Source organism: Prosopis cineraria, unplaced genomic scaffold (assembly GCF_029017545.1).
Source record: "Prosopis cineraria cultivar Desert tree isolate PC_DT_omini unplaced genomic scaffold, ASM2901754v1 PC14, whole genome shotgun sequence".
Lineage (NCBI taxonomy): Eukaryota > Viridiplantae > Streptophyta > Magnoliopsida > Fabales > Fabaceae > Prosopis > Prosopis cineraria.
Genome location: NW_026555345.1, coordinates 24,975,202 through 25,000,577, shown reverse-complemented (window position 1 = coordinate 25,000,577; position 25,376 = coordinate 24,975,202). Strand labels below are relative to the sequence as shown.

General features: G+C 35.2%; 3 protein-coding genes and 1 non-coding gene across 6 annotated transcripts; 1 reads left to right on the top strand and 3 right to left on the bottom strand.

The window, feature by feature from the left end:
- Positions 1 to 3,978: 3,978 nt before the first annotated feature.
- LOC129293824 (class-10 pathogenesis-related protein 1-like) lies at positions 3,979 to 4,918 on the bottom strand. The gene is made up of 2 exons (XM_054931938.1): positions 4,627 to 4,918; positions 3,979 to 4,534 (listed from the first exon to the last, which is right to left on the bottom strand). Exons 1-2 carry the CDS (start codon positions 4,805 to 4,807, stop codon positions 4,239 to 4,241), a joined length of 477 nt encoding a protein of 158 aa, XP_054787913.1. The 5' UTR covers positions 4,808 to 4,918; the 3' UTR covers positions 3,979 to 4,238.
- A 2,982-nt stretch (positions 4,919 to 7,900) lies between these two features.
- LOC129292252 (protein DEHYDRATION-INDUCED 19 homolog 4-like) lies at positions 7,901 to 10,837 on the bottom strand. Its single transcript, XM_054929819.1, has 5 exons — positions 10,577 to 10,837; positions 10,270 to 10,418; positions 9,436 to 9,513; positions 8,585 to 8,832; positions 7,901 to 8,236 (listed from the first exon to the last, which is right to left on the bottom strand). Exons 1-5 carry the CDS (start codon positions 10,641 to 10,643, stop codon positions 8,134 to 8,136), a joined length of 645 nt encoding a protein of 214 aa, XP_054785794.1. The 5' UTR covers positions 10,644 to 10,837; the 3' UTR covers positions 7,901 to 8,133.
- Positions 10,838 to 11,002: 165 nt separating this feature from the next.
- TRNAT-AGU (transfer RNA threonine (anticodon AGU)) lies at positions 11,003 to 11,076 on the top strand. Its single transcript has one exon. It is a non-coding gene; the product is annotated as a tRNA-Thr (tRNA).
- Positions 11,077 to 12,640: 1,564 nt separating this feature from the next.
- LOC129292251 (DNA repair protein UVH3) lies at positions 12,641 to 24,292 on the bottom strand. Of its 3 annotated transcripts, XM_054929816.1 has the most exons (19): positions 24,151 to 24,292; positions 23,817 to 24,067; positions 22,947 to 23,092; positions 22,770 to 22,847; positions 22,521 to 22,632; positions 21,676 to 21,753; positions 21,194 to 21,366; positions 20,986 to 21,109; positions 20,648 to 20,725; positions 20,510 to 20,563; positions 19,782 to 19,966; positions 17,808 to 19,623; positions 16,730 to 16,924; positions 16,567 to 16,652; positions 16,046 to 16,337; positions 15,802 to 15,938; positions 15,364 to 15,448; positions 14,589 to 15,164; positions 12,641 to 13,716 (listed from the first exon to the last, which is right to left on the bottom strand). In XM_054929816.1, exons 1-19 carry the CDS (start codon positions 24,236 to 24,238, stop codon positions 12,898 to 12,900), a joined length of 5,373 nt encoding a protein of 1,790 aa, XP_054785791.1. In that variant the 5' UTR covers positions 24,239 to 24,292; the 3' UTR covers positions 12,641 to 12,897. The 3 variants fall into 3 exon arrangements, with proteins under 3 accessions (XP_054785791.1, XP_054785792.1, XP_054785793.1); XM_054929817.1 differs by lacking the exons at positions 23,817 to 24,067; positions 24,151 to 24,292 and having other exon boundaries at positions 22,521 to 22,677; positions 22,947 to 22,988; XM_054929818.1 differs by lacking the exons at positions 21,194 to 21,366; positions 21,676 to 21,753; positions 22,521 to 22,632; ... (2 more) ...; positions 23,817 to 24,067; positions 24,151 to 24,292 and having other exon boundaries at positions 20,962 to 21,078.
- Positions 24,293 to 25,376: the final 1,084 nt, after the last annotated feature.

Sequence of the window (25,376 nt, the reverse complement as noted above, 5' to 3'; positions counted from 1 at the left end):
TGATGGTTCCGGGGCCACCGGTTCCTTCGAGGATGTCGATGCTCTGAACGGCATCGACAACCTTAGGGATGAGGTTGTCTCCATCGAAGACGAGAGCCTTGTAGAGTGTGGCAGGAGCAACGGGGGAGATATTCTCTTCGGAGAAAGTGAAAACGCCCATGATGAGGATTTGATCTTGAGAAGGTGAAGACGATCGATGACAACGGACAATGGATCCGGAGGAGTTTGTTAGCTAGATTTTGCTTTAGCTAGTAAAGGGATGGTTCATGAGACGGGATATGGTACATATTTATAGTAACTAGGTAGCCGAATTAAACCGGTGAAAGTTTGATTAGTTGGGGTTGGCTGGGTTAGTCTTCAACTCTTCATTATACACAAACAGTGAATTGTTTTCCAAGTTGTCGACAACGACACAGATTTGTCAGAGATGGCGGATTTGGGTTCGGAGAGATTTATCTAGAAGGCGGGCTGCGTATAGTGGTCTTGATTGGTCTCACACCACACATGGTCCACCCTCACCGTTTAATTTCCCATAGAATTATTTATTGGGCCATCAAGAACTCAACCTGTTCGGCCCCTCATCTTAAGATAATAAATGTGACAGCTTTGTTAATTCCGACGATCACATGCCCACTTTTTTGTGTTTCCTTTTTTTTTTTCCAGATATATTTTTTAGGCTTAAGTGTGCTTATCCAGAACATGGGGTCTGATTCAGAATTGGATATTGAATTATTAAATCCATTCATTCAACAACAAGTGTCTTAATTACAATTACAATTACAATTACAATTATTATTATTTTATCAATATTTAAAAATTCTATCAGGATACGTTTTTTTCTTTTTAAAATTTAGAACAATCGACCACACGATTAGATCATTCCTTACGCTACATACACCATCCCCTCCAAAAATTCAAAAGAACTACTGATCTAATTTGCGATTTGATCCAATGTGAGAGGTGAGATTTAGTACTTTTGAGTATCATATAATAAAATCTATGACAACTATTTCATTAAATTGACAGTTGCTAACTTGCTATCATGCCAGTGCCACATGAGATATTTATTAAATAAGTGAATTTATGTCATTTATTGTATCTAAATCCGGATCAATAATACCAAATTTGTACAATTATCGCAAAGTAATAATAATAAATGTTTTTTTGGTCAAAGAATAATAATAAATATTACCCCTTCCTTTGTTGGCAATTTTAACTTGTTTCTAAATATAACATTCCTTTTGCCATTATTCACCTCATTTATTATTTTTAACAAAAATGCCCCTATTAATTACTCCACCTTATTAACTTGAATAATCTCACATTAAAGATGTTTTTAGTAAAATGGAGTCAATTATTGACACATGTGCCGCTTTTAGCTAAATTAATCAACCACTTTTTTGCCAACAATTAATCAACTTTCTTAATCTTCGTATAGTGATTTAAAGGTACCCATTAAAAAAAACAAAGAAATGAATTGTATTGAACACGTTAGAATTTAGTTAAATTTGAGAAAACTATAATTTATTTCAATTCTTAAATAATTTTTTCTCCGTAACTTCTAGAGCCAGTAATTTGGGTTAACAAAAAAAAAGTTGGGCTTAGTAAAAGATGTGTTTTAAATATTGGGACTGGCCCGAATATAATGAGATTACATTTTTAAAATATATTATATATATTAAATATTAATTATTTTTTAAGTTTTAGCCTTTTAGGTCATTTTATATTAAGATACCATATATTAGAGTATATTATTATAGGTGTTATTAAAAAATTAAAAATATTTATGTTGTCATATTTTTATAATTTTTAATTTATAAAATATCTTAAAATAATATTTAAAATATATTTTAATAATAATTTTTAAATTTTGATACCCACATAATTTTCTTAAAAAAAATGTTTAAATCTTTTACATCATTTAATTATCCTAAAAAATATAGATTTTATATTTTTTTATAAAATAAAAATAATTAAATTTAAATAAAAATTAAATTAAAAGTTGATAATTCGGATGGGCTTGAATAAGCCCGAAGCCTAAAGAGATTCGGGCTAGTTTTGGTTATTCAAAATTTTTTATAAATTTATATTTATTTAAATCAATTTAAATTGAGCTCAACTCAAATATATTCTATTCATCTAAATTATTGGGTTTAATAACTTCTTTATATCCTATTGCTTCCTCCCACGTGCATTTGATGACAAAATATTAAATTTGTGAGTTGATGTGGTTCACACCATTGGCAGTAATATTTATTTATTTATTTTGTACGTGTTATTTTATTAAAAAATTATTTAATATATTATCAGCCGTTAAAATGCCAGCATTTTTTATAAAAAAAATTTGAATTTAGATTCATCATGAAATTTTAATATAAAATATATAAGAAAAATGAAGAAACTGATAAATTTGGTGGCGTTTATTTAAAAAAAGGGGGGGGGGGGGGCCACCATGAAGGACAAAAGTTATCAAAGAATAAACACCATCTTCGCCTTAAGAAAAGTATCGCTTTACTTTCAACAGCGATACTACTATTAGCCCTTCAAATGCTTTATCTTGAGTAAAAACACTTCTGTTAAAAAAAAATAAAAAACTATAATTATTTTTTCTTTTGATTTTTTACTGGTATCCTTCTATTAGATATAATCTTGTTCGGGTCATGATTGGGTATTAAATGTGAGCACCTTTTTTAATAAAATTTAAACCCTAATTTATCATGTTATGAAAGGCTAGTCTCCTTCACTAGACTCAATTCTTATTGATAAAACTATAACTTATTTTTGACATTATGTATCCAGCATGAAAATATATTTTTTGTGTATGATACAAAATTAGAGATAATTAACGACTTATGATCATAAGTTTTATATTTTATATTAATATATTGATATTAATATATGTTCAATCTAAAGGTGTTTTTATTGAAATTCCACTTTTTTTTCTTCTCTTTTACATTACGTCATGATCCTGTTCTAAGGGATCAATTATTAATTGCACGTCGCTTATATATACGGATTATGGAGAGCCAACTATATTGTTCAAGAGTGTTGCAAAGACATAGTCCTTCCATTTACAAATTACAAAACAAAGTTGGAATCTATTATTATTCTAAGATATAAAAAATTTAAAAAAAATTATTAATGATAACTTTTCAATATTACCCTTTAAATAAAAAAAGAATTGAAATAATATTATAACATAATGATTAAGTATGTAAAGATTTTTTTTTTAAGTTTAAAATTTTGTTTTGAAAAAGTAAGTTTATAACGTGTCATTATTATATTTTATTGATATACTTAATTTTTTAATTTTGTTTTATAATTTGGAACAAAGAGAGTCTTTATATATAAGATATTTTTAATTGAATCATGCAAATTTGCGTAATAAAGGTTAGTTATATATTTAAAAGTACAGTAATATTTCAGTTATACTCCTAATTATTATAAATAAAAAATGAATACCTTTTTTAAAGTAAATTAATAAGTAATTATATTTTTTTTCTAATGTAATAAGGGTATAATGGTTTATTTATTAAAAAAATATGTTAATAATTTCTTATATTTAAGAGAAAAAAAAGATTATAAAAATCCTCTTTTATATGTATATATAGAGGGACGGAAGGAGTACATTCATTGGAATCCACCAATTATTTTTAATCCACAATTATTCTAGCTATATTGTTCAACGAATTGATAAAATCGAATATATATAGATTCAATATAATCAACTACGTATCATATTAGTGCTCTCCTGTGGGGTTGGGGTGTATTTTTTTTATCCGTATTGACAGCAAATAGAATATGAAATTGTCGTTTTGTAACGTTTAGTTTTAATTAATTAAATCACTATATATATTATCATGTACGCAGACATGTTAATTAGATCCCATCAGACATCAGAGTCTATGCATAAATTAAAAAAAAAAAAAAAACAAGCTGTTTACCCCAAAAAAAATATAAAAAAAACATCAAATATCGTCAAATGAAATACTTGTGTGCCAAAAATCCGAAACATTTATAATTCAGAAGAAAAAGGACGAGAAAGGACAAATCAATTTGCAGCCAATACAAAAGACGCACATATGGTGGAAACCAAATTAATTAGCCATAAAGTTACATAAACTTCATTAATTAATGGAAGATCATATTAGTGATCAAGGCTAAGATATATATATATATATATATATATATATATGGACCACCATATTATAATCTATCATGGTTTGACACCAGCTCCTTCAGTTGTAAGAGGGATTGGCCAACACATAAGCCTCCACAGCCTTGAAAAGTCCATCTCCCTTCTGCTTCCCAATCTTGAGCTCTTCTTCGCTAGGCTTGGCATCTCCCTTTGTCACGTAATTAACGGTCACCTTAACGACGGATCCGCCATTAGGGGCAGCCGTCAACTTGGTCTCAACGACGATCTTGTCCAATGTCTCAGGGAAAGTGTCGCTCTCTACCAAGGTATAATTGTATACGAAGTTGTCCTTGTCCACGGCTTCTACCTTGTGCTTCGCATAGTGCAATTGTCCTCCTGCATACATAGATACCACGTTAATCCTCTGAAATCTCTCAATGCTAAAGATTCATAGACAGATTATATTTAAACTGATTAAAGAAATGGACCTTCGAGGTAGTTGATCTTCTTGATGGTTCCAGGGGCACCGGTTCCTTCGAGAATCTCGACACTCTGGACGGCGTCAACAACCTTGGGGATGAGATTGTCGCCGTCAAAGACCAGAGCCTTGTAAAGCGTGGCAGGGGCAACGGCGGAGATGTTCTCTTCGGAGAAAGTGAAAACGCCCATGATGAGTATTTAATGTTGAGAAGTGAGGACGATGACAATGGACAGTGGAGGAGAAGGTACGGAGTAGCTAGATGTCGATTATGCTTAGCTAGCAGTGATATGGTTCATGAGACGATGTATGGCACGTATTTATAAGGACTGGATAACTGAGGTTAGGTGATGAAGTTTCACAAATTAAGGTTGTTGTGTTTGTTTTCATCGACATACTTTTTGTGTTTTCAACTTTGTTGACGAAGAGGGAGATTTGTCAGAAATGGCGGATTTGGGTTTTCCGAGGTTAATCTAGAAGGCGTGCTGCGTAGGAGAGTCTTGGTCTCACAACACATGGTCGGCCTGCTTCATCGTTTAAATTCCGATGGTAATGGAATCATTTATCGAGCCATCAACAACCTAAGATGTTCAAAGTCTTTTTAATAATAAATGTGACAGTTACTTTTAATAAAAAGATTCTTATATACTAGTACATAATAAAAAATAAAAAAAAATGTGACAGCATTATTAAGCCTCTAATAACTCATTTTAAAAATTTTTGTCAGGATTTAACTATCATAAATTCCCTCAATTTGGACTTGTCATTGGTGTCACTGAAATAAATAAACATTCATTAATCATGAATCATACAATACTTGTGAAATTATTACAAGAAACGACCGCACACGATGATAAATACAAGCAAAACATAAAAACAATGAAAATTAATCATGGAAATACCATCACCACATTGAAGGTGCAGAAAGTCACAATTGCAGAATGCTCATCACTTAATGAGCAATCTAGACTATTTAGATTGTAAATCTAGGCAGTCCAAATTTATCCATTTTATTTTGTATTTTATTATATATTTATTAAAATATAAAATTTAAATATTTAATAAATCTATTTTATTATCAATTTGGACAACAAAGGTTTAATCTAAATGATTTAATTTAATATTAATTTTTTAAAAAAATTATAAATTGACTATCCAAATATACTTTGAATCCAGTCTTAGTTAATTTATAATTTTTTTAAAAAAATAATATTAAATTAAACCATTCAAATTAAATCTATATTGTTTAAAGTGATAATAAAATAGATTCAGTAAATTTTTATTATAAAAATAAAATAAAAATAAAAAAAATAAAATTTATAAAATTTAGACTGCCTAGATTTCATCAAACCATTTCCGTGTGTGTAGGGATCCATTATGGACATGAGGATTAGCCAAGAGGCAAGCTTAGACAGCTTGAAGACGACCTGAAGCCTTGACTTTGGAGAGGCTGGCATCTTGTTCACTTATATTATGATTTTTACGTTCACATATACTTGAACTTGAAATCTCATATATACTTGAGTATGATTATAATCCCTTCTATTAGGACCAATGCATGCTAATAACTAAATGATATGTTATTCGTTTTCCTTAATATCATGGGCTGGGCTGCTGGGGTCCCTATGATGCTATGGTGCTTGAACTTTGAAGGTGACACTTCTCACATATAAGTCCAAATGGCTTGCAATATGATGCTTTGTTTGGGACTTTATATTCTTTCATTTATAATATTTAATATTTATTTACTATTTTCTCTATCCTAAATTATAAGATACTTTTAAAAAAGATTAAGCATTTTAAAATATAAGATACTTTGATAAAAATAAGATTTCATTAATTATGCTTTTTTATTATTACCCTTCCTATTCGTTCTCTTTCTTCAATATTCTTTTATCAATAAAGTATTAAATGAAGGACATTTTAAAATTTTATATTTTGTTTTAAAAAAGTAAAGTTGTAATGTATATTTAATGAGCTTTATTGATATGTGATATTTTTTCTAAAAGTATCTTATAATTGGAATGGAAGGAGTATGAACTATTAATTTCTTTCTTAATAAGATATAAAAATAAATAACCTTAGCACAATGCTCCATGCTTCGTTATTATTTACTTGCCATTAATGCTATTTTTGAATGGAATTCATCTAAAAATATATGATCATTTCATATTAGATGAAAACAATTCTCAATAACTCTTTCATTTGCCATGACTATTAATAAAAGTCAAGATTAATTTTTGCATCATCTTGAATTATATTTCTAAGCCAATCTTCACATATAATCAATTATATGTTACAATTACACTATCCATGGTTAGAAGTATGGATGGATTGAAGATACTACTAAAAGATCGTGATTACAAACGAAAATACACTACATCAAATATGATTTACAAAGAAGTTTTGAATTTTTCTGTAAGTCAATTAATGGTTATGTGTAAGCAATGGATAAATGATTTCATGTATTTTGTTGTAATGTAACATTTGCTAAAGGTATTAGCTCCCCATGCGATAGTAAAAGTTAGGAATTTAATTTAATGTGTTTTAATTTTAATTATGTTTGAAGATGTTTCACTTCACACGTAATTCAATAAGTAATGAAACATATCATTGTAATATGCTTTTTTTTTTTTAGAATGCGCATGATGCTAATCTAAATGAAACTTTTTTTGGCTAAATAATATTGAATTCATATAATTAAATGCTCCGTGTATAGCACAGGCAGTAATGGCTAGTTGTTTAAATGTCTGGTTATCGTTCGGCATGGAACCATGCCTTACATCTTCATCCCCCTTTTCATCCCCAAAACAAGAGGATGGGTCCTCTCAAAAAGAACACCAAAAAAAAAAAAAAAACCAAGAATGTATGAAATGAAACGAGAGGACAGTAATGGGGAATAAACATGTAATTAACTCTTGTCTTTGTTTGATCTGGTCCACACGTTTCTTCAGCTTGTTTTGGGAACACTGAACTCAGTTCTCACCTCTCTCTATCATTCTTGAAAGGGTAGGACAACAGCTGATGGAAATCTTCAGCTGAAAAACTTGTTGCACCAGAAACAGAGACAGCTCAGACGTATCTTACCACAGACCAAGTGGGTTCCTCACACAGAATAGTCTCACAAGCATGGAACTTAATTCTACTTCCACTCTGATTTGGACCAAGCCTTTTCAATTCCAAATACTACTCTAAACTATTGAATTAAAATTCATTAATAGAAAAATTGAATTATATTGGAATGGAGTACTAAACATTAAAAACTTGATTCAACCGGGTAGCAATGACATAAAACGCAGTTCTTCCACCTTTTCATTATTGCGCAAATAGTTACAGGTACATCACCAATGCATACATACATAAATACATACAATATATATATATATATAACACGATCTTGACTACTACTTTATATCCCTCCTAGCAACTACTAACTTACCACGATCTCAATAAACGCCTCCCTCATACTTATGGCTCCTGCTCCTAAAGCATACTAGCTAACAATTTCTGTCACAAGTTAATCTTCAAGAATAGTGGAACTCAACAACCCTTGGATGAACTCATATCTCCGAGCCTTCTCCATTTTATCCTCCTCCGACGACTGCGACTCTTGAGGCTTTCTGCAGCCACACACTTGAGTTAGAAAGTCAGTAATAGATAAGTTCTGAAAGACCAACAGAAAAAAATAGCAGTTCGTATATGCGTTATATAGGAAGCTGAAATGAGGTGATAACACATGTCTTTAGACACGAAACCAAGACTAGTTCCAATAGGCTTCATCATGAAGGCACTGACTGGTTCATGCTACTTAACTTCAGCAAAACAGAATTGCAATGAGTTTTGCCACATGCAGAATCTAAAACAAAGCACATCACATTCATCCACTTCTGAGACTCCCACATCAAATATTTCTGCAGCTACGAGTTCATTTTTTAACACAAAGAGAAGCTTAATCAAACCATTCCTACCTTTCCAACAAATCATCTTTCGAGCCATCCCTTACTGGGTTTGCTTCAACTGAAGGACAAGACATTAAACTCAGGGATTCATCAGCAACAACTGAGTTATGGATAAACGATGACAGCAGAGGATCAGGAGTTGAATTGGAGGGCGCTGCATATGAAGAACCTCCAAAAAGAGACTGCAGAGCTCCTTTTCTCAGCAACGAAAATGCTGAACCAGAGCCCCCTCTTCTATACCTCCTCTTGTGATGAGCGTAATTTGTGGTTAAGGAACAAAAGTGAGATCCCCAGTCCAGCATAGTTTATAAAAACTAAACTAGCAATCCAAGACATTTTACCCAAGTATAGAGACTTTAGGGGAGAATTTCTATCATGGCATAGAAATACAACACTGGTTCACCTGAGATGTGGAGTTCTTTTCTTACATGTTTAATGTGAAGGAACACAAACATACCAGGTAGGGGAGCCACCATAAGATAGTGAAAACGTTAATATCACCAAGATAACAGGCTACTGATTATAATCAAACACATTAGACGGATTCATAATTATCATTTAACAGCAAACCAAGTGCTGTGTTTATTTTTCTGAAACTTAACTCAAGTTTCATAGTGTTCACTTCTTAAAATCCATCTCACAATTACAATATTTTAATGCATACTTAAAACTATATAAGAATTGATGTAGCGTGAGAAGTTTTTCCCCAGTGAAATGTTTTTTTCCCCAAAACAGATTTAATAAATGGAGATAAAACTAAAGTAGCTATTGTATGCTCAACTAGCATCGCTAACATAGACCACAAAGCAAACAGAGAAGCCAAACATTACAGAAAGGCAACATGCTAAATGAAAGGATATCTTCAAGAAATTCCTGTGTTGCATGGTAATATGGCCAACAAGATCCATTCCCACCTTTTTAGCACAAACCGGACAGATCTGAAAATACATATAACAAAACATAATCATTTTTAGCATCAAACTTCATTGACAAAGACAAGGAAGAAATAATTTAAATAAACTCCGTAGTCCACATAATACATAGCTTAAATAATGATAAAAGTACAATCCTATGCTTGTGCATCAAATGGTCCAATTGCAATTAATGGGGAAAAAAGGAACTTTAGAATCAACAAAACTTAAACAAGATCGGGTACTATAAAAGGAACAAAACATAAAACAAATCCTCGTATTTTCTTGTTCAAAACAGTAGATCAGCTCTCTAGGTCTCTCCTTTGACTTAGCACCGGTCATCCTTGTGAATTCAACATGGAGGCACATTTAAAAACCCATATTCAGTCAAAAGATTGCATCAATAGACAGTTCCAGACAAAAATTACACTTTGCAGAAAATAATCACTTGTCACAGCATTAGAATCTCACATGTATGTTTACTGTGACAACTTGAATTTCATTTCCTTAAACGTTTGCGTGTTTAGCTCGACACGAGAAAAATATTAAAGTGTTCATGTTTAGGGAAGGACGCCGGCGGATGGAGACAAAAATCTTACATGGAATAGACTCATTTGTTTGACAATTGGTTCCCTTCTTTTCCTACTCATAACGACTAGCATGTGAAACTAAAACCATAGGAACAAATGAAAATTTATCATGCCAGAACCAAAAATAGGAGTGGTAAGTAAATAGAAAGACTGGAAATTGGGAAATTATATGAAATGAAACGAAAATAGATACCCCAGTATTGGCTTCCACAGGATGCTCCTCATCAATGTGGCAACAAAGGCCAAGGACGTCGTACTCGTCGCCACAGAAAGGACAGAGATACTCGGCCCTAAAATCATCATCTCCATCCGTATCGTCGATGCCACCAAGGCACGGATGATCTGCAAAAAAGACGAATTCCACGCCGACAATTCAGTAGTGAACATGACCAAAGCACCCATCAACTTTCCCACAATTTCTGTAGAAGCAAGCAGGTGGGGGGGGGAGAACAAGCTGGAAAATTAAACCCCAAAAGAGAAGTTTCCGAGAAAAGACGAACCAGATCGAGATTGATAGCGGCGGGAAGAAGTAGAGAGACGAGCAGAAATCCAGGAATCGGAGTCCATTAAGAGGGGAGGAAAGGTGGGAACTGGGAATGTTGGTGTCGGAGGAGGAGGGTGGCAGTTCGGTGATTTTAAGCAGGAAGTGAGGCGTGAATGGAAAGTGGCTAAAAGGGATAAAAGTCGAAGATAAATGAAGAAGGAGGGGAGAGAGAGTAGAAGTGAAGTGAAGAGAGAAAGAGAGAGAGTTGATGTAGATGGAGAGTGAGGCAGTCCTCGCCGACTTAACAAATACGCGGGGTGAAACGCCTTTTTCTCTGAGCAAGCGCTTTCTCTAAAATACCCTCGTCTCTTTCATTTAAACTCGGAAATGCCCTTCATCTGGTATTTTCTTCTTATAATTTGCAAGGACGAGAATCTCAATGGCTCTCGTAGCTCAGTTGGTTAGAGCACCCGTTTAGTAAGCGGGAGGTCTTGAGTTCGACTCTCAACGAGAGCATTTTCCGTTTTTTCCTTCCCTATTTACTTAAGCATCTTTTGGACCCCCACCTTCCTCACTGGACCGTCACTTGGGTGCTTCCTGCTCAATGCTACATGTTACGTGGAGAAAACTCTGCTATCTGCTGAATGCTGATCACAGAGACAGTCCTTTTATTCTGGTCCTTCATCCATGACTTTATGGTGTCCCAGTACTTAAAATCTCATTGTTTTTTGACCTCGTGTGCTGTTTCTCTTTATCAGCCCTTTCCAATTTCCATACTAGCTGTTCCATATTCCACTTATCTCACACGTAGACACAATTCAAATTCTTTACTTAGTCATTAGAAATTGTGGCCCTACTTGATACGAAGTATTGAGTTTTATGGGATTGATAAAAGAAATAAACTTTAAAATTATATTTGGTATGGTATGGGATTAAACAAAAAAAATTAAGACCTAAATCAAAAAAAAGAAATTAGCGAAAATATCCAAATGCCCTCATCTTCTTCCATCCCCCACTGCTATTCAACCCAGAAAAGAGAATACTCATTGGCTCAAATCTCCATCCCCAAACCCAGCAAATCTTCAAGGCTTCCTGAACACAAATGCATCAGAAGAAAATCGATCAAATTCAGGCATAGCTAAGCTTTACACACGACCCAGGTATTTCCAAGAAGATTTGGGCATATAGATTGTGTTCAAGAAGAAGAAATGCAGAGTGAAGAATTTGGATAGAAACTACATTTGACTTGGCCAATATTCAGGAAAAAGATACTCCACCCAATAAAAGCAGAAAAAAGTAAAACTATTATTGTTCACAAACTAAAGTGTCTCACATTGCGATCAGAACTGAAGGCCAAAACTGGAGAAAATAATTTAATCATGAACTTCAACCCAGATCTAGTGAACTCGAACTTGTCAATGGCAACTCGAACTCGAACCAGTGGGAGGAAGGAGGCGACTCAAACTCAAACTAATGGGAGGAAGATGGGAGAAGAACTCAAACTAAAACTCGAAACCCGTCAATGGTGGAGGATGGCAACAGCACAGGGGAGGTATGCAATGAAAGGTACATGACATCAGTTTTAAACATGACATTATTAGTGCTAGTGGAATTAGTCATTACTTTTTAAACAAGACATTTCAAAAGTCAAATTCATATAAATGTAAAAAATAAAAAAATAAAAAATTGTCTCTACTTAGGCCCGATAACATTTAAATCCAACAGTGAGATAGCCATGTCAAGAAAAAAGAACAGCATAATTGATATATCTTTATTTGATCGTGCAATTCATCATCATGCCAATATCTCTTCAACCGTACCCAAAGGCATGGTAGAACAAAATTATACAGACAGATTAATTTAGGAACGTCTATTAGATTTTTTGGCGAGAAAATATTTATTGAAATTTAAATTAAATAAGGAATATGGGGGAAAAAGAGGACTGCTCCTCGCGCGCACAATTGACTAGAAAGACATCAATTATGCTCTTAAACAAGGCATATGCCCTATACTTTTGGAGGAAAATTATTTAATTGATTACATATAATCTATATATACTAATTTATAACAAGTCAACCTATTCATAAAATTTATATACGATAATTTATAATGAGTCACGCTGTTTATATATTACATCCAGTATGACTCACTTAAAATGTCGTACAAAATACTACTTGTAGGGCACACTAATCCTGGCTGAGTGTATGGCACTCAAAAAGGGATTAATCCTGCAGGCAAGATAGTTTTCAACCCGCCAAATCACCAACACAAAATAGAAAACAACTTGGAGAGCAGAGTATGGTTATACAAACACAAAATTACCCTTTCGGAGGTGCCTCAGCTCTTCCTCCTTTTCTTTCTTAGAAAAGGCATCGCTCTGAATGCTGCTGTGGCGTTCTCGGTATTGCCATGAGCATTCTCCGACATGACTCTGAATGCTGCTGTGGCGTTCTCGGTATTGCCATGAGCATTCTCTGACATGAAAACCCCAGTGTCAGACTCAGACTGATCATAATTACAGTCATGATTCATCTCAATCTTGTGTTTAGTTGTTCCTCTATCTTGCAGTTCAATTCCAGATGCTTTATCGGCTGAACTTGATTGACAAGTAATATTTTTATCACATTCAGCCTCATCCACAAAACCAGAAGAACCATGAGTGAGCTCTGCACTATCCTCTACCATAGTTGCCGAGTTGTCATTAATTTCATTACATTTGCCACCTGTCTCATCATCATCTAGGCAAAATCCACCTCCCTCTCTTAGGTAGTTGTCGTCGTGAATTTCATTATGTTTGCTACCTGTCTCATCCTCATCGAGGCAAAATCCACCGCCCACTTTACAGTAGTCGGCATCACGAGAGCTATCAAAATTGTTCGCTCCTGCATTAGTTTTTTCTCCATCAGTACAGAAACCCCCACTTGATTCCAGATAGCTTCTAGACAAATCCTTCTTTGGAGAAAGATTTATTGTGTTTTCCTTGTGTCCGCTGAAACCAGAGTCAGCATTGCCACAAACACCATGCATCCCAGAAAATATTTCATCTATCGGCTCTTCGTTCAAGTCTGTCTTGTTGCTCAGATCAATTGAGGCATCAGCATCTTCAATTTCAACGTTGTCCATGGAATAGTTGACAATCTTCCGAGAACGCATAGACTGGAAACATTGGAGAGAAAAACAGCATCATGAAAAGTGTAAACCAGAAGTTCTGAAAAGATGAAACCGCTAAACTAGTGGCAAGATGCCGGTCAAAATATGCTTATCAGAAGAACATGAAATTATAATCATAACTAGGTATCTCACTAGAAGTATCATTGCATTGTCTTTAGCTTATAATCGACCAGGTGAAAAACAAAAGGCCAGAAAACCCATAAAAGAAAGAATAAAAAGGAAACAACCATAATTCCCAAGGGAAACGCTTCCATGCAACGCCACTCAGCAGGTGACAGGTTGAAGAGCCGCAACTAATTCAAAACGATAGCAACTTAGATATTGACAAGATAACATAATAAGTTCTACTTCTTTTGGTGATTGCGCACATATTTGATGGATGTAAAAAAGATGTGTCTCTGCTCCAACATGAAAACTAACAAAGTGAAGAGCTTCTAAGTCCCACTGAAGAAGCAGAAAAGAACGGGAAATATCTACGGACAATGGCATGGTCGATCTTTTGTGTTTTTAACTTGTCCCTATTAGTCATCCAGATCAAAATCCCCTACTGACCAGCATTTACAGATTTTTAAAAAAAAAAAAATCTACATCATATGATAATTTTCTTCCTTGACCAGGAGAGATTTCATGGAATGGTATACAGGGGAACAAGAAACAGGTGGTTTTTTTTTGGCTTACATTCCACATCAAACAGCAAAAGTCAAGTTTAAACTCCCCATCAACTCCTCCATCAGTGTTTTTTTTTTCTCTCTTAAAAGAATAAAGAAAGAAAACCGCATAACAACAAAGCATCTAAAGATGAATACTATTCCAACATTTTTTAAGCTATCAATTCGTGGAAACAGGACAAAACGTACCCTTCGCACCTCTTCTGTCCCTCTTGAGTTTCTACCATGCACTTCGGACTCATGGTCATCACTGTCACTATCACTAGATGTAGTTTTACGTGAATCAAAACCAAGACTTCTCTTCCTCCTTCCTCTTTGAACTCCCACACCTTTGCCTCTGCCTTTGCTACTTCTCAAACCACCCCCATCTCTTGGCTGAGTTGGCTCTTCTCCTGTCTGCACATCTACCTCAGTCAGACCAGAAGCTGTGGCAGGAGCATTCAATTTACCCTTTTTCCTTGACTGTGTCTTAGCAACAGTATCACGAGAATTCTTCCTTTTCCTTGACTGTTTCAAATTCAATGGCTTCATGTCAGCAACGCTTTCTCCTGTTTCCTTAAAAGTCTCTGATATGCTAATCCCAAGTTCAGCAGGAATTCCTGTATCATTCTTCCCACTCTTTGACAGCAAGTTCTCCGCAGATTCATTTGTCAACTCTGAAGAGTGATTTCCAGTGATTCCTTTCACTGCTTTCTTAATTCGCTTACTGCGAATTTTTGCGAATCTTTCATTGAAACTATAAAATGCTTCCAATCGCAGTTGAGTCTTGAATGAAAAGATTAAAACCAAAAAAAATCAGCATGTTATTGCATACAAAATTGAACACGTAAAAAATATGCATTAGATAATCCACTGTTGAAAAGCTTTTGAAATTTACATGGACCAAAATAATTTCATCTTTTTAAGATATTAAATGCTTGATGACATCAGCATGTTTAACAAAAGAAGACAGAGAACCTCTAACCTCATGCTTGTTATATTCTTTTAAAACAGGTAAAAGCAACTCATCTGCTTTCTGACTAGTCCAGCCAAACTTCTCCCAGCACAATCTGTATGCAAATAGCTATTAGTAGCATCATAAAATGTAGGAAAACAATTTGAAGGTTGCCATTAAATTCAGAACTTGCATAGTTCTGTCAATATGTTGACCCTCACAAAACAATATCCCTTTCTGATGTTTGAGCAGAGAGCAAAAACCAATATTATAATTTCAAAAGTGCACATGCGGATAATAAAAGAAAGAGGCCTCATTGACTTGATTGAATTATGACGTCCATGTGAGAGACAACCCTTAACTCCCCCCCTTCTTAATGCCCTTCCAAAGTCAGCCCACCATGCCAGATGCTCACTTAATGAAAGTTAAAAGCTAATATAGAGAAGAAAAAATGTAATCTAAACTCACTTGCGAAGAACAAGATGATCTGGCTTTCCCCAAGCAAATGGATCCGTTGACTTGTCCACTTGAGGACAAGAATAGGCAGATATAACTGTTTCACTTGGAAAAGAAGAAGGAATGTGCCAATTCTTGCTCACATTTCTCTGTATAAGAAACCATAGAAGGAAACAATTCATGTCAAATATGAGACATTATATGCAAGAAACATCCATAATATAATGATAACAGATAAAGCAGAAAATATGATTACATGTTTATTCATAAAAATCTGCTTGATTTCTTGGATGTCATCTGATGAGTCATTTTGTTCCTGAGCATGGAAAACATTTTGATCCACCATAGTCTCTTCTACATTGCAATTTGTGCCAGTAACGTTTTCTTCAACTTTTGACCCTTTCTTTCGGGTGGTGGATCCTCTTTTTGTTTCAAACCTTCCAAAGATGGTGGGATCAGGTGACTCAACCCACTGCCGGAATTTCAGAAGGCCATCTTCCTCAGGGAATGCATTTACAACCTCAATAGCATTTACAATTCCAATTCCACTACAATGACATGCCAAATGAGAAGATGCAGTCAATTTACCTAAATCTAATATATTCAAGCATATCACTGAACTGCAAGGTAGTTCTGTAATCAGACATCCACCATATATTGTAAGAAAACATTTCAGACAAGAAAGATAAACCCAGATATGAGTTCAAGGCAGACAGTAATTGCATCACTAGCCACAACAATTCTAAGGCCTGTTGAGGCACTAGTTATATATAACACCTTACACCCTCAGTATAATCACTTCCCAGAAGCAAAGCCATGCGGATTAATTTTTCTCTGGTCAATCCAAGCTCCTTCTCAATGTCCTGAACCAAAAAGAAAGGAAAGTGTTTAAGCATGAAACTGTTACACTAGAAATTACTCATCCTTCACAGGTACAGACCTCCATGAAGTATGTCTCTACATATTTGCGGTCATCAAATATATTCTTGTAGACACTACGTGCCCCGAATAAAAAGACATCAGAGTCATCAGTCACAACACCATCCACCAGTTTTGCAAGCTCCAAATAAGCACATTGTGCTTCTGCTTCCATTGGAGCAATAATATATGGCAAGCCAAACATTTGCAATAGTTCCTACAAAAAACTCAGACGCATCAACAACAGGGGGGATCAAGAGTTCTAATTCAGACCACCAGGTCAGTACCATATGATGGTATGGTACTTATGTAAAGACCATCAGGTTATAACATATGTACATGACCAAGTAATCAATTCATATAAAAGATGTTGCTGTACAATAGTTCTTATCAGAAGATCTAACATGCCAGCAAATTTCAAAAGAATTTTCCTCTGAACAGACTTGCCTTACATGTATGGAATGCATAATGAAGGGAAATTGAGTATGTGCTCCCATCAAAGAAGATTTCAGATATTTTACAACAACAACAATAACAAAAAACCTTATCCCACTAAGTGAGGTCAGCTACATGGATAACACAATGTCATTGTGCTCTATCATTAACCAAGCTTTTAGGAACATTGTTAATTAAGAGATTTCATTCAACAACTTCCATAAATGTTTTTTTTTTAGTCTTCCTCTACTTTTTATAGGGCTTAAAATTATCTATTCCACTCTCCTCACTAGTACCTCCCACGGCCTTCTCTCTACATTTCTAGATTTCAAATATTTTAATTAAATTTATTTTATGTTTTACTAAATTCTTTAGATTAGCGTTTCTTTTGCTTTTACTTAAATTAGGTTACCATTTATTTAGGGTTAAGTTATGTTATAGTTTATTACTGTATTTCAAGCTTTATAACGAATTGCTAATAAGAATATTTTGTCGACAACATTATCCCCCATATGGCAATGAAAAAAACGCTTATTAAAGAATTAATTCATGAGTGGAGGACAGATGCTAGAAGCAACGCCACACTGGAAAAGCATAAGACACAAAACAACTTTTTTGATATGGTTAAGAGAGCCATGCATCATGTCAATGATGAATAGTCAAACCTGACATTCAGTGAATAATTCACTGTTGACAGATTCTGCATTGCGTTCAAGCTTCCTCTGCTCATATTCTAGGTTGGAATATTCTTGACCAAGAATTCGGATTTCTTCCTCCAAACCACGATCAACCGCATCTACAAACAAGTGACCTGGGGCTTCCATTGCATCTTTGACAAGGTTGTTCTTGATTTCTCCAAAGCTTCCATGGTTATCCTCCCTAGGCAGCTCCGAGTGAGTTTCAAGGTTTTCAGCAGAGAAAAAACCTGGGGGCTCCATTGCATCTATACCGACATTACTCTTCCTTTTATCAATGCTTCCACAGTTGTCATCTCTAGGCAACTCTGGCTCAGTGTCACGGTCTTCTGTTAATCCTTCCAAGGAGGAATCCACAAAAGGAGCAACAGGCTCAGGCATCTCAGAATAATTACCAAAAGGTTCAGCTTCATTGCTACAATTCTTTATCTCCTCTTCTGAAGCACCAAGGGAGTCAGCTACAGGAGATTTGTCGCCATTGGTAGACACATTGCCATGTTCATTTAAGGTACCCACGAGTTGCTCAGCAACATTGTGAATCACATTTCTCCTGCTTTCATTTGCATTGTACAGTAAATCTTCAGAATGTGGTCCTATCTCCAATGAACAAGGCTTCTTAATAAATGACACCATCTTCTCGCAATCAAATGCCACAGATGGCTTTGACTGTCCCTGAGGAGACTGGGAAACTTGTATGTTGCTTCTCACTGTGTTATCCAGCTTATTGTCATTGTCAATAATTTTATATTCACTGTGTTTAGTGTTATCTTCCCGTTGCAAAGTGGACTCACCCATTCTGATGTCTCTATTCAGCACACCAAAATTGCCACAAATACCCTTCACTCCAGAATCAACCAAATTATCATCTTGGTTTAATTCATAATCTGATTTGTCCCTATCGGCATTTGAATGTTCAAAACTGGATGATGTGCAATTAAGTTTGTGGTCCCCCATGACCTCAAGACTTCTCCGTATTGCCTCCTGTAAATCAGCCTCCTCCTCCAAGCAACCTCGAGATGTTGCTCTGTGTGCCTCAGCTGCACACGTCGTTGTCTTAGCACCATCACAAACTCCATCCTCCCATTCTACATCAGATTCGTCATTATAATTATCTTTTACAACAGATTGTTTTATTTCCTCATTCACATCACTTTTACCTTCAACAATTCCTTCTTCCCAGTCACAATCAGAACTAGAATCAGAAACTTGTTCTTTCATTGAGGTCTTGTCAGCAGAGGAAAATACTACTGAATTTCCTGCTACTAAACTAGTAAATAAATCATCATCATCAAGGCCCTTGTTATCACCATCATCCATGAAGGATATTTCCAAAGAAGCATCCCCTGCTGATGCAGGGTGTTCATTTCTAGAATTATCACCAACCAAGTCAGCATCTGACCTGTCCGGGCCACCAACAAGCAGGTTGTTAAAACTTTTTGATGCAACACTTTTCTTTCCACTAAGAATTGAATTATTATTTTCTACCTTATTTGCAACTGTTCTTTCCATCTCAATCTCCTTCATCAGATCCAAATTTCTTTGTATGTCACGGGTCATACGCATCCCCATAGCTCTAAGTCTACTAACACGAAATTGGCCCCTCTCATCCACATACGTTTGGATATTCTCATCAGATGGACTTCCACCTTCACTGCAAACTAATCCACTTGTGGTACAAGAATCATTGGCAGGACCACTGTTATTAACAAAAGCCTGAGAAAAATGGTTTCCTAGTGTCTTCTGATGTGCATCCTTATTTTTCTCTAATTTGGTAGAAGTAAGTTCTCTGCAACATAAAAATACGGCAATCAAATGAAATCATTGAGGCAAAAAATCCAGCACCATCATGCCCAATCAATAAAGAATAACTATTCAACATTGATATTAAAAAAATGGAGCTATTAGGACTGATATCAGCACAAAATGAAATAAGATATAACTTACTGCTTATCACCGGTAAAAGATGTCGAAAATATGTACTCTCTGTTGGCTTCAGATGCAATACGAGAAGTCCGTACACCACCAACTGCTCCCCCTGCGGCAGCTTTCTGCACTTCATTTATCTCCCGACGAAAAGCAACAGTTTTAAGATAAGCCTGTATTTGCAGTTCCGAGAATTTTGCAGGATCCTGAATGATTCCACAAAGATGCTGTCAGACTACCGTAATCCCAGCTACATAGTTTTCTCCCCCCCCCCCTTTTCACTTTTGCAAAACAACTATTTATATTGAAAGTATGTACTTTTACTTAAAAAGTAATCAATAGATAATAATATTCCATCAGATGGCAGAGATAAACAGATCCCGTCTTGCATATACTAAGTAAATCTTCTACATAACGCCATACTAAACTACTGGTAAGACATGCATAAAATGTACCAATGATTACCATCAAAGAAGTTGCAAAGACAATTCAGATGGCCATACATAGAACTTCGCAAAAAAATTATGCCACCAACTTTCAATATATCAACATTGATAATTCCTGACAGAGTTTTAAAAATTGAAGCAATAATAACCACATTCTTATTTCAAATTCTACTGAAAAGTGACAGAGAAGCAACTTCTAAAGGTATGCACTCTTAGCATTGATGTCACAGGTACAATTCAGTGTATGTTTTATATTTTCATTGATCATCAAAACAACAAAAAAGTTTCCAAGTTCTGACCAACCTTCTTGACTTTCTGATACGTCTGTCTGTTCTCTGCAATTAGTCGCTCTCTCATCTGCAGAAATGTTTATCAATAGCTAACATCAAAATAAACTAAAAGGTGCTGAAATTAGAAAATACTCTATATCTGCACATCTACCTGACCAAGAAGGTCGAGTTGCATTGATGGAGGCAAAGAGGCTAGAACAGCTGGATCGACATTACCATGCATTGCTGGCTGCAGAATTTAATTATATGAAATTAGCACACCATCTTTATGCTTAGGCAACTAAGTATCAAAATTATTCTAGTTGATCCATAAACTCACAACTGAAAGAGGAAGCATTACTTCCCCAAACAAGTGTCATATAAGCCATCCTCAAATTCTTCAAGTTACTTTCCAAGGTTATCCTTATTATGAAGAGCTCTACCAGACTTCAAAAATTGCAGAAATTGCAATGAGAAGAAGAATACCTCAAGACTCAAGAGTTAACTCACCAAGATCATCTCTTCATCTTCCTCATTAATGTACTCCTCTTCCTCAGAGATGAAAGCCCCACCAGACGTTGATGCTTTGTTTACTAACTTTTCATTTTCCTCAGCCAAAATAGATGCAGCCAACCTGAATATATTCACCAAAATAATCAACCTTTACCAAGCCAAACAGCTAGCTAAGTAGAAAATCACGCAATTACATGCAACTCACATTTCATCTATTTTGTCTCGATTGTGTTTCTCTGCTATCATACCATCACTACTTGAGCTACATCCTACTGTGTCATTTTCACGAGACAGAATCCCCTCACCATTGTCATTCACTTCACATTGTTTCTGGTTGTTAGAATCCTTCAGTAGTCCTTCTATTTTTTTCCCTTTAAGCTGTTACCAGACAACAAATATAAATTAAGAACATACAAAGAAAAACCAGCATATCATGAAAGAGCAAGCAAGTCGGTCAAAAATAGTCAATCCTCAATATGATTAAGAGTAAATATCATGCAAGTAATAAAGACATTACATTATATGGTATAAAATCCTCAAAAATGTCATATTATTTCCATCATTACATTCTAGTTGATATGTTCTCTGAATACAGATGTTAATTCTAAATTTAACACCAAAAAATATGGAAAACGAAAAATCATCTGGCTTAAGTAGTGACCACTGACAGTATGTTTGAAAGCTAACCTGAGAGAGAATATCAAGTTGCATTGACTGTGGTAAAGCAGCTAACACAGATAGATCAACTTCAGCACCTAACGCTGGCTGCAAGGAGAAAAACAAAACAGCAACAAGTAATGTAAATGTTCAAGCAATTCAAAAGCATTAAAAACAAGAATTAAGATCTGACATTTGCATAGAGACGTTCCCTTATATGCCACTAAAATTTTGATGGTGCATTCCAAGTAAGTGTGAGTAAGAAACATATATAACAGTATCCAAAAGTTAGATGAGAGCTCATAACATTGGAATGCCAACTAGTATTCTCACTCACACAAAATTTATTCTGTGGGTATGAATCCTCGAAAGAGTCAAACTATATAAAGTTACAAGTTCAAGTGCAGTAAAATATATATATATATATATATATACACACTCAGTTCCATTGATGATTGGATGTTGTAATACACACACACACACACACATATATATTTATCATAACTAGTTAAAATAAAATATCGATTATAAAAAATCATAATGAGGCACACACTTAAAATGAATTAAATTTCAGCAGTGAAGAACAGTTAGGAAACGAGAGAATAAAAGTCAAATACAGGAGAAATACAATTAAAAATCTTCAGCATCTATATTGAGTTTGAAAGGGGGGAAAAATTCAACACTTATAAGCCTGGTTTTCTGGTCAAATGGAGGTAGCATGAGCTGGATTTAACAAATCTTAATGAACGCTTCTCAATCTGTACACTGCAAATCCAAGTTTGCAAACTGTGAACATATCAGCTCGCAGATTGCTGCCTCACTTCACCAGATTCTATAACTCAGCGCATTCTATCTATCCCCTTTTGCAAACTCACCACTATTATTTCTGGATCTGTATCACCTTCCTCTTCAGAGAGACCAGCTAGACCAGATGCTGCTTTTCCGTGTAATAATCCATCTTCCTCTGCAACAATGGACGCTGCCAACCTATATCAGCACGTCCAGATATGATAGAAGAGTTATCCACCACATCTGAGAATACCCATACACAACCCAAAAAAAAAAATGATAAATTGTCATTTATGCATAACTATTTGTTCAGGATGAATGCATAGATAACTTACATTGCATCAAGATCCTCCTGATTACAGCTTGTTGATGCAGTAGTCTGGGACAGATTCTTGTCCACCTCAGCTCCAGATCTAAATATATAAATCAATCCAAAAATAATAATAAAAATGAAAAAGCTTGATCATAACTCTTAGAGAGACAATAAGATCACAGGGGCTTATGCAACTCACATTTTATCTTGCTCCTTTTGATTGTTTCTTCCTAAATCACGGCCAAGCAAATCCATCTGAGCTGATTTCTTCTGGCCCTTGCTGTTCTGCTTCAGCCTCTGTTTCTTAACATTGTCTGAAAGTTCTTTCAGTTTCAATGCCTTTAACTGTAAACAAAAATTTGAGGGGGGGAAAGTTGAAAAAAGAAGGAAAAACATAAGTAAGATAGCTGAATTCCAGTAGCCAATACAAAATATTTGATGCATCACCATAATGTGCTTATTTTGCCGTTTCTGCTCAGCCATTAACATTAAATGAATGGTGGTGCTGTATTAAATGATAAATACAACTAGCAGAAAGGGTTAAATCCAACATTTTCAGGCATCTATGACCATGAAATCAGGAGTCCTTCATAATCTGAGACAAAGGTTAGAGAAAGGGTATCTTCGTATTTAACGTATCAAAACAAGAACACGTTCAATTTCAGATTTTTGAGGATCCTTTCGTCGCTTCTCACACTGTAAAAGAACATCACATTATTATGAATTACTAGAAGACAAATAATCCATTGGATAGAGAATCATATACAAATGTCTCGGAAAATACCGAACGAACATCCTACCATACGGACAAGTAGGTTAATAGGTCACAAGTGAGCAAACGATAGAAAAACCCCCATAGTGGATTTTAATATCGCTGACAATCACTTGATAGACTTCATAAGTATTTGGAATAATATAATTATAGATACGCCATGTCGGTTTTCATTCCCATGAAGCAGAGAGGCCCACTTATAAGAAACACTCTTTAATGCAAAACTGCATCTAAAGGTAACATTATTGGAAATGACATACCATACCGAAAATATCAAATAGAACAGCAGAAACTCACATGATTGAGAAGCAATTTCTCTGCAGTCTTTCGAACTTTGGCCTGAGCGTTTTCCCGCTGTCTCCGACGCGCAATCACAGTCCGTCGCTTGAGAACAGGCGTACCGCCATCAAAGACAAAAACAGGCTTAGTCCGGAGGAACAAGAGCTTGCAAATTCGGCGAAAGAATCCGAGCAAATGAGCATTGTGAACCATTTCTCCCTTCTCATCCCGCATCGCCTTCATAAACTGAACCATCCATATGCTCGCATCTGCGAAAATTCACATACCCAAGTGATTTTCTTGTGATCGGAAGAGATAGGGATTGAGAGAGGGAGATGGGGAAATGAAGTACCAATGGCGAGCTTCTTCCCGGCAAGGGTCTCGACGGAGACCCGACGACCGACGGGGGCAAGAAGTTCCCAGAGCCCCTTCACTCCCATTGTCTTGCTGCCCAAGCAGTTGCCTTTGCCGCGCTCTCAAAACTATGTTGTTTCCACCCGCCACTCGAGAAAGATGTTCCCGAGTCAGAGCGCCCATCTCGTTATATGAACCGTGGGATGGATCTGATGATTAATTTTAAGCCACGTTATCAAATAAATGTTGACCGTTGATTTTTTTTTTTTAAACAATAAGGAGTGAGATTAGATTTGCAAAGTAGGAGGGTATACATAATTGGGCCCTGTCCAGGAGTTTGTGAGATGGATCAAAGTTTTGTGGTCTACTACTCATTGTTGCTTTCTTGAGCGGTGCACTCAGCTCTTTATACTTTGGGCTCCTTCGTAATTATCCTGTTCTAGGCTATTTCACACTTAACAACAATTCAAATTCTTTACATATAAACAACGGATATATGGTAATTGATAATGATAATTGATCTTATTTAATTGTGAAAATTTTTTATATATTTTTTGATAATCACAAATTTTTACATAGTTTTTGAAATTCAATTCAGTACTATTGTATATTAAATTCAACAGTTGCTGAGTTGAATCGGAGTAAATTTTTTAAATACATTTTTTATATGTAGAGCAGTGTTTTGAAACTCGTACCGAACATCAAATCGGAAAGACCAACACGTTGTGGTTTTCATGGTCTAACTGGTTAGACCGGCAGTCGAACCAATGACATAAAAATTAAATAAAAAATAATATTTATATGCGCGACAATATAAATAAAACATTAAATTGGCAATGGTACTTGGAATCTCGACTCCAAAAGCTAGATCCTTGGACTATTGAAGCTAAAGGTAAAAGCATGTTAGTTTAGGCTTGTGATCTTGAAGGAAAGTGCTGGAGATGGAGGCACGCCGTCATGTCATGATTCACAAACTTCCGATCTCAATATCAAAGGTTGGATCTTTAGAGTTTGATGCAATAGTTGGAGGTTAGACCATGGAGGAGAGATTAGAGATTAAAAAAAAAAGAAAAGAGAAAATTAGTGATTAGATAAGAGAAATTGCGAATCCAAGCAACTTAACTTAAATTTTTTAAAAAAAAAATTTGGCTTTGAACTGAGTTGACTCGGCTCCAATTTCTGGGTCAAAATCGGTTCTCTCAAAACTGGCCGGTTCAATTCGGG